This window comes from Phyllopteryx taeniolatus, chromosome 21 (assembly GCF_024500385.1).
Source record: "Phyllopteryx taeniolatus isolate TA_2022b chromosome 21, UOR_Ptae_1.2, whole genome shotgun sequence".
Classification (NCBI taxonomy): Eukaryota; Metazoa; Chordata; class Actinopteri; order Syngnathiformes; family Syngnathidae; genus Phyllopteryx; species Phyllopteryx taeniolatus.
Window position 1 is genome coordinate 10,702,192 of NC_084522.1, and position 21,242 is coordinate 10,723,433.

The window sequence follows — 21,242 nt, forward strand, 5'->3', positions numbered from 1 at the left end:
AAAAAAAAAAATTCAGATTCCTGTCATGATTTTTTCCTCCTAGCAACTGTGCCTCTCATTGGCTCTCATATTCAGTTACTGATTTCTTTATATCTATTATACTGTACGTGTATCATGCAGAAATTTTCATTCACTTGTTGCTGCATTTTCATTGGCCTCTGAGGACTTTTGTTTGCATGATATCATTGGTCAAAGGCTCCACACCCAACAGATGCACAGATTCACACGAAAACAGCGGATTTCACATAAAACCTATAATTTATTCATTTGAGTTCAAATGTCCACATAGTAAAACACCTCTATAGAAAAGACATCTGGCTTCAGAACATCGAATAGACATGAATGTATTGCTTTGTGGTTCACTTTTCTTTTTCGCCTGACCATTTGAAACAAATAAATAAAAACAGTACATAGGCATAAATTTACACAGTACAAAGCCTTCAACATGCCCTCTTTTACATTGCGTTCATTCTTTTTATTATTATCATGCAAAACAGGTTTCAAACCACAGTTCTTTAAGGAAAACTTTCCACAGTCATGACTGTTTGCAACACTAAAGTCGTCACGTTGAGGAGTCCTTCCCCTTCTCCAGTCACAGTGCAGTACAATAAATGCCTCCAGCAGAGGACCACCAGCTCTACAGTAGCTCCTCTGGCGCCCTCAAGTGGCCACAATACAATACTACAGCATAGAAAATGTAAAGCCTCTCAAAATAATGTAGTTTCTATGGAAAGCCGTTTGTTCACACATATTGAGGATTGACAATATAAGCATACCATATCAAGGATATCCCATAAATGCTCGAACGGCTTTCCATACAGTTTCTGCATTGTTGAACCTTCAAGCATAACATTTGGCCACACTAGCAATCCACAAATAAACTGGATATTAGAAGAAATAACTAATAGGACAGTGTAACTGCATTCTAACCGATCAAGTGGAGTGTGTGTTTGTAAAGGCTGACATCAACTACTTCCGTGAGTTCTTTCTCGGTTTATAGTCTGAGAAACACGACAGTAAAGCTTCTTAGTTATCTTCTCAAGTCGTCGTTTCCCAAATAAAGCTGGATGGGTTGAATATATACAGTTGAATATGAACACCAGTTATAATATTTGCTGTCATGTAATTCTTTGAATTTGGAATGTGTCTTGTAATTTGGCACTAAAATCTGTTTTCAACATCCATTTGACTTGCAATGAAAACACTAATATCCAAAAAGCATACAAAAAGCTGTTGTTCAAATACTGGCGATAATGCATGCTTTATACTTTATCAACGAATGAAAGAAATGATCAAATCGGACAGTAAGACAATCTAATGAGGGCCAATATACAGTGTAAAAAGTCTACACACCCCTGTTCAAATGCAAGATTCTTGAGATAAAACGCAATTGAAAAATAATCTTTTTGAGAGGTGAAGTAAAAATAACTGCAATGATGTGGCGAGTGTTCAGAATTAACCAATCACATTCAAACTCATGTTAAATGGGAACCAGCACACATCCGCCACACACCATTTAAAGTGCCTCTGATTATCCGCAAAAAAAGCTCAGCTCTTCAAGTAGGCTTTTCCTAACATTTTTGTTGTCACATCTTTCAGCACAAGCCATGGTCCTCTGAGTTTCCACAGCATCAGAGGGATCTTACTGTTCAAACGTATCAAGACAGGAGAATGGTACGAAATAATTTTGATCGTGTATGTAATAAACACAACATGGAAGAAAGTGAAGCGAGTCATAAAGTGGAGAAAATATGTCACAACAGTCATATTACCAAGAACTTGGTATCCCTCCAAAATTGATGAAAATATAAGAAAACTGCTCAGGGAGGCTGCAGGAAATTCTGGCAAGTATTGGCTTTTAGTACATGTGACAACAAACTCCCATCATCTTCGTATGTCTGTGCTATGGAGTAGGGTGACAAAACAGAAAGATGCCTTACTATACAGAGAAAAACATCCAAGCCCAGCTACATTTTGCTAAAACACACTCGAAATCACTCAAAACGCTTTTGGGAAAAAGTATTACGGTCTGATGAAACCAAGGTTAAACTTTTTGGCCATCACTCCAAAAGGTATTTTTGGCGCAAACACAACACTGCTCATCCCCAAAAGAACATTACACCCACAGTGAAGCATGGTGGTGATAGCATCACGCTTTGGGGCTGTTTTTCCTTCAGCAGGAACTGGAGCTTTAGTCAAGGTGGAGGGATTTATGAACAGGTCCAAATACCACTCAGTAGAAGCACAAATCTTTCAGGCCTCAGCTGAACTTACTTGGGGTTAATCATGAGGATCTTTAAATTGTGGCAGATGTGTGCTGACCCCCATTTAACATGGTTTTAAATGTAATTGGTTAATTCTGAACTCAGCCACATCCGCAGTTATGAGAGAGTGTGCACTCTTGCGCAAACCAATTGTCTAAGTTATTTCTACTTTGTACTTCCATTAAAAGGGGAAAATTTTGAAATGATCTTGGGTCTCATTTTTTAATCTGCATCACAAAAATGTAACATTTGAACAGACAGGTGTAGATTCCATATCCACTGTTTCAAAAATTCAGTCCAAACAAAGATTAAGATGCTCAATTTAGATCAACAGAGAGGAATTTATTCAAACAGTAGTGTAGAACTGCACTAATCTCTAATATTTTGGTAACCTAGTTTAGTAACACAGGAGAAGTAAAATGCGTATCGCTGACATCAGGCCGAAACCTCCTATGTCCAAATACGGTCAATTTAACATCTATACAACTGTGAAGTACCCACCCAGGTCAGTTATTTCTACAAATGGTCTCATTGACAATGCAATGTTAATGACTAAACAAACATTTTTAATTTGTTTTTTGGGGGGGAGGGGCTGAAAAATTCTGGTTTTGCAGATGTGAGAATGCCGTCTGACGCCAGCGATATATTAAATGTGCAAAAAACCATCTTGTTAAACCAGTATGTCTAATAGTGCGCATTATTACCTCAGTAGAGGCAGTAAACCTTTTGATACAATTCTCCTATGGGATTGCATTCGATGGTCACTTTAAAAAATGAACAAGACAGGCCCCTGTGACATTACAAGTGTCAAAAATGATCCGATGTCGGAAAATCTGAACTGAGTACTCCTTGACATATAAGAATCTCCACCTCAGCGATAACTAAGAAAAGGTGTTTGATTAGGTTGTTTCCATAGCAACTTCAGACAGCCTTGGCGGGCTTTAAATCAGCACTAAGAATTGTGAGATGAGTCAGATTTGTTTCCGAGGGGATACCATAATCTAATTAAAACAAAGCCAAACATAGCTTTGCGATGCATTTGTGCTGCAGGGGACTCTGTTTGACATTTTATAGAATGCATGTTAGGCCCATACGGGGTAGAAATACACAATGACACTGTCTATTCTGTATCTATTCATACACATAACCTAGTTCAGTGAGGGAAGTGCAAGATGAATCAACCATGACACATGCATGGAAAACCAGTAAAACCAAAAACTCACAATCAACACTCATGAGAATTTGTGGTTTCAGAGTCAGTCAGTGCGTTTAAACGTCTTACTGCACACTGTTAAAGTGGCACTCCCTATGTTAATAGTTAACACGTTGAAGTGGAGAAAGGTTTGCACGCGGAGGTATGTTCGATGAATGCTTCAACACTGACTTGTCTCTTGAGGTACATAATAAACCACACAAGTAACGACCAAAATAAACATCCACGTGATACACTTAGCAGCTGTGACGAGAGCCTGAACGTGTGTATAATCAGGGCGGCTTGTAAAATGTGAAGGCGACATCATGATGTAGCAAATTATGGCTGCAAACACACTGAACTCTTCAGTCGGCATTTTTTTGTAACTGAAATGACGAGGCCATCAAGTCGCTGTTGACCTACAGTACACGGAGGCAACAGCACAAACCAAAGGAACATTCCACCTGCTTGACAGGCTCATAAATAACCAAAAGCTCATCACAAACAAACAAATCAAGGTCATAGTTAGTCCAATAGATACTGTACAACTTAATTACATCCTTCTCTACTCAGATCACAGAGTTGATATATCCTATAGAGGTGAGCTCAGTGTCTACATGATAGTTTTGTCCAAACAAATGGCCCCTTGTGATCAACTTGGCACCTCAACTGGTTGTTTGTTGCCGCGCGTGTGCGAGTGTGTGACGTGTGCTGTACAGCGTCCTTGCGTGTCGCACACGTATCAGTGCTGGCGTGACCGCAGCAGTGCTGTGCTACTTCTGTGTCCATGAAGGGGACGTGCGCACTAAGCCCGCGGTTCGAGTTTGTGGGACAGCTCGAAGAGCGTCTGCTGATTGTCGATGATGTGTAGGTAGTGAACACTCGCCCTCAGCTCTGCGCTGTCGACGCCGATCACCTCATTGCCTGCGACACAGACACAAAATGAACACAACATCCATTTAAGATGCGCTGCCGCAAATTTGGAGCAAACGTAGATTATTTTCGGAAACAAGAAAGTAGAATAATCAACTGTAGAGGACAATACAGGGAAAAGTAACTCCCCATTTTAAAATACAGCAGTGCCTTGAGATACGAGTGACCCAACTTGAGCTATAGGATATTTGAACACAAATGGTACAGTAACACATGCAGACAGATAATACAACTGCTCACATGTACAGCTATATTCTATATCCTTTATGCTGTTTAATGCCTTAAATTCTCTTTCAATGTTATATATAATTCTAATATATATAAAATTATGTTTTTCTAAAAGTAAAATTTCAGTTCAGTTCAGCTATTCAGCTATGGAGGGGGGGGGGGGGGGGGGAGCTGGAATGGATTAATGGGATTTTAGTTCATTCAATGTTCAATGTTGAAAGATGATGTGAAATACAAGTGTTTTGAGTTACGAAAGTGGAAACGAAACAAATCAAACTCATATCTCAAGGCACCACTGTACTTAAAAGTAATCTACTTGTCGATGTAGATTCTCAGTCATCCAGGTTGTGGTAAACCACAACGGTTGAATCAAGGCAAGTAAACAAACAACAATGAACAAAAATTCCCCACAGCGAGAGACCTGCTCCCTATTTGGTCCTCACCTGCTTGTTCGCTTTGGCAGTGTCGAATCATTCGAACCGTGTCTGCGATCATATGCTGTTGACGTAGGGAAAGATGTCAGTGTAATTTCAACAACAATCAGGTACGTTGTGGATACTGAAGCTTAGTATTATTTCAATACAAAAAAAAAAATAATCTTTTAATTAATCATCTAATTCTAAATGTTATATGCATGACAAAGGTGAGTTGAGTGGCTTGAATGTTCCTTACTCCCTTTATCTTAATGTGCTTAATCTTAAAGTCATCCTCCACTGTTTCAAAAAATATTGCCTGAAACAAACCATCCTTGGAAGAGGAGATCAATTTAGAACAGTCATGTCAAATACAAAATGCAGCGGCCGCGTTTTAGAAGACGCGTATGTCAGACTCCACTCACCAACTTCTCAAAGTTCACTAGGTTGTCATGGAAGGTCTTGTTGCCCTCGTGGATAAAGGTGATATCTGGAGGAGCAGATTAAAAGTGAATTAAGGTTAAGACATTTCAGTTAGTATTTAATCGAGAGTGCGAGAGATCACCTTTCAATAGAAGAGGCATAAAAGGGATCTTTGGAGGTTTCATTCTCTTAAATGCTTCTCTGTAGGCTTTATGATTAAGAGACGGATCCTGGAGGATGAGCAGGACATTTAAAGTGAGTAACAATGATGAAAAGCAAAAAAAAAAAATATATATATATATAATAATCACAAGCATCTAGAATGAATAATAACATCAGCATTTTGTCCTCACCGTGATCAGCTCCAACTCCGCGAAAAGCTTCTTGAACTTTCCAGGACATTTCTAAAATTGAATTTTGAAGTTTGAATTTCAGGTTAGATTGGAAAAAAAAAACAAAGCAAGATTGTAAACACCCAAAAGGCACCAGGACCCAAAAACGTACTCACCTCCCAGGTTTGGTTGAGACGGCTCACAGCTGCTGTGTTGAGACCCATGATGATGGCAAAGGCAGAGTTCAAATTCCTTTGAGCTTTGCAACTAGCGGCACACAAACATAACATTTCGTCACGGTTCAAAGATGGTTCTCGCTCATCAAGAGTGCGTGTTCTTACTGAGCTGCGATCTTGATGAACTTTTTGAGCAGCTGCACTCTCTTGGTGAGCGACGTGCACATGAGGACTTCGGACATAACCCACTGCTGGACCTCGTTGCAGCGCTGCAGCAAGACGGACAGCGCGGCTGTGTGGCCGCCGCCAGGAATCCGCCTGATGGTGTAGTAGACCAGCTCTTGCTGCGTGACCAGACATCAGCTTAGTTAGTAAAATACAGTGGTCGGAAGTTACTGCACTTCAGAAAAATGTATAGGTAACTCTGCTTCACTTGAGTACAGTCAACGCCCGCATATTCACAGTTCGGGATTCATTCATTTCCCTCGTCTCATTTTTAACCTATCCCCTGGTATTTGCAGAAAATCAAGCTCAAAGCAAAGTAAATGAAGGTATGGTTGAATGAGTTTGGTAGGAAGAACTTGAGAATCTAACCTCAACAAACACTTTTGGGATGAATGGACAAATATTCCAATAGACACACTCAAAAATATTGAATAAAGTCATATTCTTAACGCTATTATAGCTGTAAAGCGGGGGTATTGAATCTAGAGTTTCTCATCATTATTTCACTTCCTGATGTGCATGCCAATACGTTTGTCCAAAGTGTGCTCTTTGCAATTCTTTGAACCTATCCGCTGCTTTTCCTGCAGTTGTTAATAAAAAGGTATTTCCTACAAAAATCACAGTGCAGTTTTTATACCTCATGGATGGATTTGAAGAGGCTCCAGTCCAGGTGTGTGAGCGCCGCGGCCACATCCCACGTGTTCATCCCTAAAAGGCGCACTGGCCTCCTGCTGAGCTCAGCACTGTCCGTTAAAGGGGGCTGCACACAGGAAAAAGGAAGTTTGTATTGGTTATTCAAATGAAAAGCTGCATCAAAAATCTGAATGCTAATTTTCAAGATTGGTTTGTGTTCCAAACAGTTGATTAGAACTCTACAAGCAACTGTAAGATTAAGTAGTCTTATGATAATTATGATCTTATTATGATGCAATAGAATTAAAAATAAACAGTTCATTTACGTACCAAGATCTCGGCGAGATCCCTGCGACAGACTACAAGCTTGCCCTGTGGGGTCAGAGACTCTGAATACACACAGTCGCTGGGCTGTAACGTCCTGCGCTCTGCACACACAAACAATCAGAGGAGAGAGCCGATTTAAATGACCGCAGCCAGGAGAGGAGAAATGTGTGTATTTTTCCGTACTGGATGCGTTTACCTCCGGTGTGGGAGACCACAGCAAGCACCATGTCTTCTTCTGATCTGTCCATCTTCAGTCTGACAATTCTTAGCAGCTCGTGGGCCTCCAGAGAAGGGTGCGTGTGAACACTCAGGTAGGAGTCGGCGCTTACGTAAACACAGCAAATAACTGGGAGATGCACAGCGCAAGACAAAAGAGACGTGAGGTACATATGCTGCATGGAACGCAGTCAAATTCCAACATTTTTGAAATGTTTTTCAGGTGCAGAGGCACACAAAAAACTCAGCTCGTGGTGAGTTTAAAATGTCATTCTGCGTAACTGTGAATAGTCCACAAGAGCCTTTTACCTTCTCTAGTCTCAGATTGCGGACAGCGGAGTTGCAAACAGTTTTCCTTCAAACTCAACTGCTGGTGCATTTGTTTGCTCTGACAGAGAACACAACAGTCATGTACTGTAGGTCCGACAGAGACAGCTGAGAAAAATGTATTCTACTTAGTGAACTGCACATGCTATTTCTGTTACCTTTTGATTTGGTGGACAGTCATCCACTGTGCTGCAATGAAACATGAAAGCAATGAGGAGGGATAAGTCACACAACTGACATGTTTTCACGGACACTTTGAATACAAGCACAAACGCGATTACACTTACTGTCTACGACGCAGAAGCTTCTGGAACTCTTTGAGGTCTTTCTCAAGCGTCGGAAACTCATACACATCCTCTAGGACACACCTGTAAAGAGTCTAACGGAGCAAGATTACAATTAGATAACTATGACATGAAAACTACGAGATCACTTTTGAGAGAAGGGTTAATACTGTATGAGAAAGAATGAGGAAAAAAATACTGTATGAGAAAGAAGCAGGGAGCATGAACGCTTTTGAAAGCTTGACATGGACGGTGACTAAGATTTACGAGAGGAACTATAACATACGCACACATACAAATATATATAGATTTGTACACACACACTGAGTGGCATTATGTCGTCTCAAGATTGAAAGTCTGGATGTTATTTTTAGACGATAACAAGTGGAAATGGTCTGGTTAGATACATTTGAGTAAGACGGTTTTGTTCAAAATGGATTGTTGTAATGCTTCAGTGCAGAAGGAACTGGTCAGCCAAAAAGGTAAGTGGGTCCAGATTCATTTCCGCCTATTAAACTGCTTATTCAGCTCATCATTTTATTTAATGCATCACTCATGGCTCTTAAGTGACATGTCAGACCATTTTAATCAATGACAACATTAGTGTTTTCTTGTGTTGTGTGATGTTGGTGCGCAATTTATATATTACAGCAATATAAGGTATACCATATACATTTAAAACTACGGTTTTGATTTTTTAAAATTGTATTTGATTTTTTGTTTGTGTTTTTTTTGTATTAACAATAACATGTAAAATGTGATTCTGTATTTATAGATGAATGACTGTATTCTACAACTACGTGAAGCACTTTGTCTTCTTGTGAAACGCCCTATATAAATAAAATGTACTTAAAACAATTATTTATACATGCAATTTGTGAGGTGATTGTTCTGTTACATAAACAATGCTCGTGGAGATAACACAGCAACCATATTACTCCACAGCTCTTTTCCAACCAACCAATGTAATTATTGTTGCTGTTCAACAAGGCATAAATCTCCCAAAGCATGACTCTCCAAATTATGCAAGTTAAAAAAAAAAAATGTTTTTTTTCTGTTTGAAAAAAACCCCAACTCAACAACAACAACAACAACGACGGTTTTAGAAATGTTATTTTAAATACAACATTGACATTGTTGGGTGAGTATTAAATTGAAGTTGTGGAGCAGCATCCTTTCGGAGCAAATATCAAGAGACATTAACGATGCATGCACACACCTGCCTGTTGTTGTCATTGACCCTCCAAAGGCCCCCATCCGAATTCTGTCTCATTTCTCTGTTACTAGGCAACTATCGCCTTGGTTGCACACAACACGAGATTATACCAATGCCAACCCTCACACTTTGGTTTCCGTAGCAACCCAGTGATGAAGCTGTCAGGTTACACAGGGACAAATAGTGTATTTGACGACTGTGTGTCCTTGTTGCAACGGAGCGTGTGGTTATGCACAGACGGGATGATCGTGTTCATGTGTGAGTCTGTGAGATTCTCTGTAACGTGAGCGTGTTAGTTAATCTCCACATATTCACGGATATACAGTTCATATCCGAATTTCTGCACAGCTAGTTGAAATAGGAAACCCTCATCCTTTTTACAGAAGCTTTGGTTGGTATTTAATCCTCCTGTCTCCCCCACTTTGATGCCCCGCGGCACTTGAGGAGGACAACCCAATTACAGAGGAACAATACAGGTAAAGATAAATGAAGGTGGCACTGTAGCTCGTTGCAGTAAGTGCAACAAACGGGCGCTGCGGGTTGTAGTGATATGCAGGAGCGTGTACCTTCATGAAACCCCGAACATGCTCCTCCTCCTTGAGGAAGTCCTTGTAGAGTCGGCTCCAGTGGGAGACCAGCTGGAGGACCTTGCGCTTCCTGAAGAGAGTATCCTTGCCCTCCTCCTGGCCTCGGCCGCGTGCACTGCTATAGGTGGGAGTAGTCAAGGAGGCGACGTAGGATGTGTAAAGGGCCTTTTATGGACGTTTAAGATTTTGCGTGCATTTGCCGTGAAGGATATTGTCCCAGTAGAGCCTGACATAGGTCGTTGGTGGACATGAACACCAGGTAGGTTAACAGGAAGTCATCCAACAGCATTTCTGAAGTAGGACAAACACCTCATTAGCCATATACTTTGAATATGCTTTTAAAAGGTCTGACATTTAAAATGGCAGTCAGTCATAGACCCTCTTAACAATAAACCATTTGCACTCACTGACCACCAACTTTAGTTTCACTTATACCTTCTACTACCAGAGTTGTATCACGTCATTAAATTGTTTTGATTGACAGTCTGGGGTTATCAGTTTGCTTTCCTCTACTAATCCCCTAACAGGAAATAGTCCCGCGCACGGTTATTAATTTATGGTTACAGATCCAATACACAAACATGTACAAATAAAGCCGAAGTGCATGCAGCCAAGGGGGATATAGCATAGTGAGAAGATGATCACTTCCCAACACATTTCAAGAGCTAATGAATTACTTTGGCATTCGGGTCTGTAATCTGAGGACTCCAGGTAAAATTCTGCAAGTCAAAAAGCGGTTTGGCTTAAGTGCAGGCGTATGGACCTGGAGGAGTTCAAGATTGACAAGACTGACTTGCAAGGATATTTTGTGCTCAAGAGAAATGCGTAAGTTGTTGCTTGGTTTAAGAAAGCAACATCTTTTACATAATAAATTCAGCTTGTTTGGCTTCTCCTTAACATCCCCGTAAGAAAGTAAATGTACCTATGTTCTGTCACATGTGTTGGCTAGCGGCTCAGAGTGGATTGTAAAGAGCCCTTGAGATAGATGGGTACTGAGCCATTCCTGGTAGGAATGTGCTGGGGGTGTCTGTGCATACACCTTGGAAAATGTACGACCCTAATATTGTTCTGTCGGGCACAGAGCAAATCAATTGTAAACGACAGAGCAGGGGCCTTTCCATCAATAAGTGATGATGAGTGATCTCTTTCGAATTAAACGCCATTGCCGTTTCCACATTGTGCCTGAAGTGCGTTCACAAAGCCGCACAAAGGACACAACAAGAAGGGCAGTGGATATCTTCATTAAATTCTGAGGTCAGACGTCACTGATGTTGTTGCAAACTCTTCCAACCATGCCTTTATGCAACCCTTGGGGAATAGAGACGAGAATCCAATAACTCATGATAAGGTACATGTCAGTTTGTCTCTGACTTCCTTCCAGGTCTTTTCTGCTATTTTACCCTCACTTTTGATCTCCTTCTCTTGCTCCCTTCATCCTAAACTATCACCACCCTCTCGCTAGCTAACCAAAATAATCTTTCATTTTCTCCTCCCGGGCAGTTACATTCTCCTTTTTCTCCTCTCCTGCTGTGCTTACCCTCTGTACACTCTCCGGGATGATAAATAATATCCGTTTTCTTCCTCAACATATGTCGTCTACATTTGCCTGCTGGCACACAAAGTCAAACACATTCACACATCGACAACAACACCCGCACGCACACCAACAGCCCCCAGATGAATAACTCATCCAGCTCTGACCTTGGGGGACTTTATCTCTCGTGAGAGACATAGGAAAGAGTGTCTGCGTGCTGAACTAATCGCACTAATCCGTGAGTGTACTTTGTTGTTTGCGCGTGTGTTATTATGTGCATACATGAGGAAGGGTTGCTCCCTCAGAGAAGCGTGTTCGAGCCTGTTCAACATACTGCAGAGCTCGGCCGACTGCAAAAGAACACTGACGCTGCCAACCACTCCGGAGGGTCTTCACACAGTTGCTCAAAAACAACTCGCTGGCGTATGCAGCACTAATAAGAGCCACACTAAAACGGGGAAATGAGGTAAGATTACGAGAACAAAGCCGTAATATTACCAGAAAAAAGGGAATATTCAGAGGATTGTGAGATAAGAGATTTCAGTCTGGGTAGTTGTTAATCAAGAACGCAATACTAATGTTTTCACAATCACATTAAACTGCTCATGCTGATGATGGCGTTGATGTGACAAAACGTACTATTTTCTTGTTTGTGAACCTTCTAACCCTGGGGTGGGCAAACTTGAGTGCTCAAGAGTCACATTTGACTTTTAAAACGAACAGATGAGCCAGGTCATTTGTAGATAAAAGCAAACAAAATATGTATGTAAAATATGTAGTTTATTTCATTGTAAAATAACAATTCTCTTGGTTTGTCTTTATTTTGATTAAAGGATTAATAAATATTTAATAAAATACATTGCAAAAAAGTGTAAGTAAAATTGTTTACTAAGAGTTTTCAATTATTCACAAAACAATTATTTAATTAGAAATGAATAAAATATGAATAACACCTTTTGATTAACCCATTTTAAGCTGTATAATGCAATAAATATTACAGGACTCTTGATAATATAACTGGTCGGTCAGCATATGAAAGAACAGAACAGGAGTGGCCCACCTGTTTGTATTTGTTGTTCAATTATTATTTCCTTAAAATTCAGTGACTTCATTCTCCTACTAGTGGCACAACTAATCCTTAAACACCTCATGCCCATGAATATGAGCTACACAAAAATCACTCAACATTTGAGAAAAATATTAATTATACATAAGGGATACATACAGTAAGTATACTGTATAAGCAGTCCCTATGTAAATCAAAGTTGTTATTATTATTAAGGTTCGTGGTCAATGAGAACAAACGTGTTAGAGAGCAGAATGAGCCTGTTGAATAAATTAGAATAATAATTGCAGTACCAATTTCTGAAAGAGTGGAATTATAAATTGTCTAGACAGTGAGGAGTTTATCCTTTTTTTAGCGTCCCATGTTGTAATCCATCAGTGTTTATGGCCTAATATCATAAAGCATTGCAACAGTAGCTCAGGTTTGTCGCTAAGCAACAGAAATTAAAAAAGGATTGAAAATGATTCTCGATCATGTGCAATCATCGGAGGGTCACGGTTCAAGTCCCACTGCGGGCAATTGAAATTGCATCAAGTTCCTGATTACTGACATGGTGCCCTTGAGCAAGACACCAAACACAAAACAGCAATAAATAGAATTGATTGACTGACGCACAAAAATTCATCAAAAATAAAGATCTAACATAATAATGTGTGCGCCCCATCACTCCTTGGATTATTGGATGCGTGTGGTTTGCAAAAAAATATATACAGAGTGAAGACTTCATTTCCCCTTTGGGATCATAAAGAGTAGTAGTAATTGTTGTTGTTTGTGACTTTCGGCTTGGAGAATAAATTAACATTAAATAAAATACCGGTAGTATTCACTGCTAACTTTAACACAAAAACGCTTAACATTGCCATTGTACCACGAGCCCCTAGCAAAGCATTAACATGGAAACACAAGCCTTATGATAACGCAATAAATGGTGTTGCAATCAACAGATTTGAAGTAAGCTTCTCAGTGATGGCGATGATGATCCGTGATGTCATTTAAGATGGCATCACCAATACCTTTGTAACAATGCACTGCAACGTTCACATGCGTCACAAATCATAACTACCGTCACACAGCTCCACTAGTTTCATCAACTTGAGTGCGAGAAAATCCAAAACTTACAGGACATAACAACCAGAATTCACAAAAATGTTTCGGCTGATCTAGTTATCAACATGTCAAAAGACGATAAAAAAGAAGTTAATTTTGTCCATCGGGACAAATTTCTTGCTGAAATGTTCCTGAAAGCAGAGAGGTCTGTCAAACCGCATACAACGTTTCAAGTCAACCCACTCAAGAAAACACATAACCTGCCAGACACACCCACTAAGATGGACCCATCAAAAGTGATGGCAAAAATTAAGGCGGCTGATTTAGCAGGTTCGACAAAACCCACTTCTGACGTGGACTCAAACATCTACAAGAAAGATTCGTGGAATCCTGAAGCAGAGGAGGCTCATCAAAAATTGCTTTCCAACAAGCTCATGAGACTAGGCCTTGATGAACAAATTATGGAGAGGCAAAAGTTAAAAGATGAAGAGAGAAGGCAGAAGACGGAAGAACAACAGATGCTCCATTGCCTTGATGAATTATACGAGCAGGAGCTAGAAGAGTTTGCACAGAACAAGGAAGAGGCCAAAAAGAGATTGTATAAAGAAATACAGGACGATATTGCTGATAATAAGCTTTTCAAACAAAGAGAGGAGCACAGAGAAAAGATGGAAGAGAGAAGAACCGCACAAGTACAACTTGACTTACTACAAACGTATTGGAAAAGAAAAACAACCAAGAAAAATTGGACAAAGAGCGGTCGAAGTAAGAATCTGTAACGAGAATGAAGGAGCACCTCTCCAGTGGCTTCTGGAGACAACATACATCATGAGATAGTCATAGTCAAATTCAGTCGTATTTGTACAACGGCAGCGGCAGCGGCAGCGAAGAAGCAGGCAGCCGCTTTATCTCGAGAATAACATAAACGCAGCAATTGGATGGCATTCAATCATGGGTCCAACTAGCTCTCCAGCGTAAATCGTCGCCTGTAACCGCAGCCGAGGAAAGTGTCACCGGGCACGACGTGGAGTCAAACAAGCTGAGAGGAGAACAGTAAATACACTTTTTCTTTTCAACAACATTTCCTCAAAGGTTGCGCCTGCTAGACCATACAGACTCCAACTGGGGGAGAGGAAACCACTTACAACTGCGTGTCTGCTGGTTGCAGCCTCAATTGCTTCAAGACAATTAATCAACAATACACAATCAATAGACATCTTCACAAATGTTGGATAATTATACCAAGCTTAATCCAATGCCCAATTATCACAAAATTAAGTACACATACCAACACAAACTAATGGAAAAAAAAAAGTTCTCTCTCAGTTTCGTTGAATGGTCAATGCTCTTAAAGTCCCTGCAAAGTGAAATCAGATTTGTTCCTAAATTCATTATACACATTTGAACATAATTTCGGGAAAATGTGTCCAAAGACTGAGAACTGTAGCACTCAATTGCCGTGATATAGCGCAAAACTGTTTTTCACCATTTTGGTGTTTGTGATCTTGTGAACTTATCTTCCCTCCATCTGTACCGCTTCTCCTCAGGAGGGTCGCAGGTGAACTTATCTTATTTCTAGTAAAAACATTACTGTACATATTGCAAGACAGTTGACTTTTGTTCTACATTTTTAACAATAGACCTGTTTTAAGAGGCAAGATCTTATTTTAATAATCGCATCAAGTCAATTCTTACTAGTTCCATTGGCAGATTTGTTTGGACTCATTTTAATTTTTACTAATTTTTACTTGTTTTGAGTTGGTCATTTTTTTTCCAGTGCTGCAAGGATTGTCCCTCCGCACTATACAGGTATACAAACTACAGCAGCTTCGCTTGCAATAGTATTTATGTAATGGCTACGTATTATTACTACACCCATTTCTACCACTACAGCGTGCGGTTAGCTAGCTCGGTATTCCTACAACCCGAAAATTGCCAAGCGAGGAGGTGACCCACTACCCGTCCACCAGCTGATAGCCGATGGCTAGCGCCTCTCATTGTGGCGTTTAAAGCCCATCGATGACCCGACGGGATATAGTCCAGCTTCTGGTATCTTTCGGGGGATACATTTTGCAGCTCAAACATGTAGGGATATGTTAGAAGAAGAACGTTACCAGACAAAGCAGAATCCACTTTTCAGTGGGACGTGGTTTCATGCATTCAGTGGACACACCCACAGTGTTTGAGAGCGGTGATCAAGTCTAGATTTTTCCTGATTTTAAAGTCTCATTTTAATCACTTGGTCATTTTTTTGTAATCTTCAAAATGTATTAACAACACTTCTCTGTGGTGTGTCAAATTCAGAAGACATTTCTTTTCACTTTACAGGGACTTTGTCAAAGTGAGTGACTAGTTGTGTGCTTGATGTGTTCACGAGTTGGGTTACAGGTAGAAGTCACATTTTGTGCAATGCGTGTAAAACATTTCATCACGACAATACAAATGTCACACTAATCATAGTACAAAGATATTAAATTAATACCTTAATTTAGTGGTGCCAGCATTTAGATAGAGCTCTAGCGCTCAATTGTTCAGGCGTACCTCATGTGTATCGTATAAAAGAGGTGTTGAAGTAAACAAGGCCATAATGTAGTCATATGCTGCTTATGCATATTCTTCTCAGCTGTTCTTGTTGACTGCCTTTATAAACTAAATCTTCTGTACAAAAGCACCTTTATGCGGGCTTGTTTGGCTCTAACAAGCTTGATAAATTTGTCTGGTTCAGCCATATTGTGGTCTTGTCCTTCATTAGGCACTGCGTCCATCCATCCATTTTGTCTTCAAGTGAGAGAGATTGTACTAATTGTTTTATCATTAGCTGTACATCAGATCAGAACCTACTGGGTTAAATGTGTACGTTTAGATTCGAAAGCCCACTCAAACTGTTTTGCAGCTGCAATGTCTATTGCCCAAGGGAGTCATTTCACAATTGCCATTAGACCATTGAACCTCGTGAATATTTCAAACATCTACAGGTGGTGACATGGCTGAATGATTGCACACAAGCACCAGAATGTGGTGTGAGTGTTGAATAATGCAGCCGCAAGAACACACACGCACACACAAACACACACGCAGGTTGAGTTATAACCTGTTCCTTGTAAACCAAGATTCGGTGCAATTGGTGGGAAGTTTGGTATTTACTACTGTGGCTTTAAAATATGCACAAAAAAAAAGTTACAAGTTCAGCTTCGACGGTCGAGTGAAGCAAAAACAAAAATGGAGCAGCAGTACATGCGGACTATCCGGCTCCAGCGCCAGACGTCACTCACTAGGCGATGCCGCTTAAAGGCACACGTGCAACGCACAAATACTATAGTACGGTAATTTTGTACCAGTACCACTAGTACCATTTTAATTGTCATTTTTACAATAGTTTTTTTCCCCCTACATTTCAGTGCAGTGTTAATGTTCAAACTCTACATAATTCTACAGTGAGATACAATGATATTTAATATACATTTTAGGGATAAAACCGCTTTCATTTTAACCAACACTTGGGCCTACTCGCTACTGTATTTTAATGTTGGTCATGTTGGTACTTGGAGAGCTATGTATTTTTTTTAGGCGGTACTTGGGATGAAATGTTAGAGAACCACTGCTATAATGTATACAGTAATTACACTTTAGAAACAGTTTTATTTATTTACATTACCGGTATGTTGTTATGTTTTAATAGAATACATTTCTATTTTTCTAATGTAACAAAAAAGTGTTTCTGGGTATCTGGAACAGATTATGGTAATTCATTTCTATAGGGAAAACTGAGTGACATACTTTGAATAAAATGTTCGGTCACGGATGAATTAAATTCCTGAGTCAAGGTACCACAGTACTTTCTTTTTTAAGTACAAAGGCACACACACTTTCCTCTCAGATTAAATCACGAAATTGGCCCGAAAGTGTACACCATTTTGAAACTTACCACTCTCCCTGCTCTCAGGCGCTCCTCTTTGGTCATCTAGACGCAGGTCACTTAGCAGATGCTCCAAAATCTTCAGCGGCGTTCCAGACACCACCACATACCTATAAGATGAAGAATGATAACAATCCTCCTTGCTAGAGCACGATCCACTTCCATTGCGCCATCCCACGTCCATCTCATTCTCGTCATCATCAATATAAGGAAAATAGGGAACATTGAATGCACAGGCAACTTCCTCATGTTTGTTAGCTTCCTTGTCATCATCACTGTCATCTTGGTCTATGTCTTCCTCAGCCTTGGCGAGCATAGCTTGTTTGGTGGTCATCTAAATTTTGCACACCCAGTCCTGTGGGGGTAAAAACCTGCTAGCCGCATGCCTGTAATCTACAAACTCCAAAGATTTGACACTTCCTTTGACAGCAACAGTAAAGAATTGGGAGGGAACTGTTGCTAAACACACACACCCATTAGCTGTAACCTGCGTCACCCAGGTTGTGCCTTCAGTCTTGGCACACACAGACAAGACAAACCCACAGAACACAATGCACGTGCAGAAAAACATACACAGACATGCATTATTTACTTGATGGAAGCAAACCTACTCAACTTTATGTAGATAAATATGTCATTGTAATATGATACATGGAGGCGAGGTAGGGACGCAAGCCACTAACATGATATGTAGGAGGTGGGACCAACCTTTTGTCTTCCTCTCTGGACCCGTCCCCCAACGAAGTGGGCGAGGGCCGTTCTGATGGTGACGTCAGTGACGATGTTACTCTTTGCAACACCAACACGTCCCTTCCTCGCTCCTTCAGACAAACCCTCCCAACGACCTCCTGATGACGACAGGGGACGTAACAGAATTAAAACACAAACAAAACTAACCATGTTTTTTTTTTCCCCAACAAGAAATAGCTTTTATGTCCTTGATTATATTTTTTCTACTAAAGGTGCTCATGTCTTCACGTGCATGGGTTTGTCAGTTTTCTTATATTGATATCCATTCATCCATTTTCGATAACCGCTTATCCCGTTCAGGGTGGCCAGGAGCTGTAGTCTATCCCAGGTGACCAGACGAAAGGCAGACTACACCCTGGGCTGGTCATGATATTAATATAGTAAGCAGAATTATTTACTATTTACTATTTAATAGGCTATTTACTATTTAATAGGCAGGTATATTTCCAAAAATAAAAGGAAAAACAAAAAAATCTCAGTTGAATATTTTTCAGTTTCAACAATTTGCTGTCATACGAAAGTCCAAACCAGGTTTTATTCAGATTTTGCATCTGGCAATTAAAATGTTATGTGGAAAACTAATTGACCTGATTTAGCTCTAGATGAAATCTGAGATTAAATTGAGATTGAGATTAAGTTAAATGTTTCTGTTCTTACGCAGAGATAGCTGTTCACATCTTGATTTTTCAGGTGACAAATAAGGCATTGGCTGAGGTCTCCTTTCTCTGAACACTCATGTCTTATTCAGCATTTATCAAGTTGTCTCATTTGCTGTGATGTCATCATTAAATGTTTATCCAATTTAAAAACAAAAAAAAAAACAATTCCAATGAAGTTGGAATGCTGTGTAAACCAACATTGAATCCTCATGAACTTTGATCCCTCAGGCGGCACAGCATTAAAAACTTGCATCATTGTGTAAAGTGTCTTGCCACGGGTCTCAGGAACACTTCAGAAAACCAGCGTCAGTTAACACAGTTTGTCGCGACATCTACAAATGCAGGTTAAAACACAGCTGGCTTCTCGGGCCGAGCTCATCTGAGATGGACTGGTGCAAAGTGGAAAAGTGTGCTGTAGTCTAACGAGTGCACACTTTGAATTGTTTTTGGAAATCATGGAGCTTGTGTCCTCTGGGCCAAGAAGAAAAGAACTACCCAGATTGTTATCAGCACAAAGTTCAAAATCAGCATCTGTGATGTTATGGGGGTGTGTTTGTGCCCATGGCAAGGGTAACTTGCACATCTGTGAAGGCACTATACAGGTTTTGGAGCAACATATGCTGCCATCCAAGCAACGTCTCTTTCAGGGACGTCCCTGCTTATTTCAGCAAGACAATGCTAAGCCACATTCTGTAACAACAGCGGGGTTTCATAGTAAAAGAATACGAGGAGTAGACCGGACTGCTAGCCTGTCTCCCATTGAAAATGTGTGGAGCATTATGAAGCTCAAAATATAACATAAGACATCAGACTGTTGAGCAACTAAAGTTGTACATCAAGCAAGAATAGAAAAGAATTCCACCTAGAAAGCTTCAACAATTAGTCTCCTCAGTTTCCAAATGCTTATTGAGTGTTAAAATGAAAGGCGGTGTAATACTGGTAAGCATGCCCCAGTCCCAGCTTTTTGGGAATGCGTTGCAGGCATCAATGAGTGAATATTTGCAAAAAACTGAAAGTTTAACAGTTTGAACGTTAAATATCTTGTCTGTGTCGTGCATTCAACTGAATATTAATTGAAAAGGATTTGAAAATCATTGTATTCTGTTTTTATTTATGTTTTACACAACATCCCAACATCATTGGAATTGGGGTTTTTATGTTTTGGATTTCTTGGGGCAAGTAGATATGTTGGGGGACAGTTGATGAGCTTACGCTTTAAACACACGAACAGCAACTTGATCTGGGATTCTGGTACCAGAAGACACCTGTACTGACAATAAAAGGGAGCACAATAGCATGTGGACAAAGGAGGCATAATAAGTAACAGGTGGAGCAAGGGGATCAAAAGAAGCAGTCAGGAGTAGAAGAAGAGATCAAGAAGCATTGTGTCTCCTCCAGCTGCTTTTTGCAGACTGTCAGCCTGAGGGCCTAAGAGACAATCACAACTGCTGCAAAGAACTACACAGAGGAGTCAATCTGCTCCAAGGTGTTGAATTTCCCAGCACAGATGCATCCGGAATATTTTGTGGTGCTGCACACAAAGTGACTTACATTTCTTAGCAATATAAAAAGGCTGAGAATGAGATTCTAGTTTTTAACGCAATCAAATGGAAAACTCCAAAGTATTACGTGTAGTCGTGTAACAGATATAAACTGTGTGAAATGTTTAAAAAATAACTATGGTAATCATTTTAACAGTGCATGATAGGAACTGAATTTCTCTAGATACTAAACTTTGAAAACAAAACGTAGGGCTCTTTGGGACACTTGAGCTTTTGCTTTTCTAAGGCACTAAAACACCCCCAAAAAAATCATAAAAAGCTTAAAATGTGTTTTTTAAAGAAATAAAAATCAGTGAAAAGTTCAATGCATCTTTTGTCATGGATTAAAGAAGCAACGATATTATGGCATTGCCTCAGAGCATTTACATTGCACTCATCCCCATACTGCTGGCAGTGGTTTTTGTTTGTATGGTTTCTAGAGATTGCCATGAAGTGGCTGCGTATTCAAGTAGTTACACTTCAATTCCATACATTCTGCAAATCAATTCTACCATACAAGTCAATTCTACCATACATATCGGGATCCATGGCACAAAATGTATTACAGGAGAGACTTAGCTCGATTTTTCTTGCTCAAGAGTACTTAGACAATGAAAGCAGACTTGCATCTCTTCAGGAACAAATCCTATATACTTTGCAGGTTTCAAGTCTGTTTAAAAAAAAAAAAAAAAAAATGTAATCTGTACACAAAAACACTGGTCTTCAATTTTAGGCTAGTGACTGTGTGATTATGATGGGAAAATAATCATACTACTTATGTAAGTAGTATGATTATAAATACAACATTAGCAAGAGTGGTGGGAATGTGCTGCTGCATAGTAGATAAAGTAGACAATTTGTTGATATATCCGATTAGACACGCTATTTATACAGCCAAGAACAACAGAGGCATTTCCAGAACGGAGGAGGGCACACGCACACAAAAACATAAG

At 40.0% G+C, this 21,242-nt stretch overlaps 1 protein-coding gene across 2 annotated transcripts in view; it reads right to left on the bottom strand.

Annotated features, from left to right (window-relative positions):
• Window positions 1-239: 239 nt before the first annotated feature.
• rapgef5a (Rap guanine nucleotide exchange factor (GEF) 5a) overlaps window positions 240-21,242 on the bottom strand; it is a 41,442-nt gene continuing 20,439 nt past the window's right edge. For both annotated transcript variants that reach the window (XM_061759662.1, XM_061759663.1), the window contains exons 10-26: window positions 18,048-18,187; window positions 17,349-17,449; window positions 9,989-10,067; window positions 9,756-9,900; window positions 7,977-8,068; window positions 7,848-7,878; window positions 7,672-7,750; window positions 7,343-7,492; window positions 7,150-7,247; window positions 6,824-6,946; window positions 6,127-6,305; window positions 5,962-6,052; window positions 5,807-5,857; window positions 5,596-5,683; window positions 5,456-5,520; window positions 5,061-5,115; window positions 240-4,380 (exon numbers count right to left, since the gene is read on the bottom strand). In XM_061759662.1, the coding sequence (XP_061615646.1) occupies window positions 4,262-4,380; window positions 5,061-5,115; window positions 5,456-5,520; window positions 5,596-5,683; window positions 5,807-5,857; window positions 5,962-6,052; window positions 6,127-6,305; window positions 6,824-6,946; window positions 7,150-7,247; window positions 7,343-7,492; window positions 7,672-7,750; window positions 7,848-7,878; window positions 7,977-8,068; window positions 9,756-9,900; window positions 9,989-10,067; window positions 17,349-17,449; window positions 18,048-18,187 (1,686 nt within the window). In that variant the 3' untranslated portion in view covers window positions 240-4,261. The remainder of the gene's footprint in view (window positions 4,381-5,060; window positions 5,116-5,455; window positions 5,521-5,595; window positions 5,684-5,806; window positions 5,858-5,961; window positions 6,053-6,126; window positions 6,306-6,823; window positions 6,947-7,149; window positions 7,248-7,342; window positions 7,493-7,671; window positions 7,751-7,847; window positions 7,879-7,976; window positions 8,069-9,755; window positions 9,901-9,988; window positions 10,068-17,348; window positions 17,450-18,047; window positions 18,188-21,242) is intronic.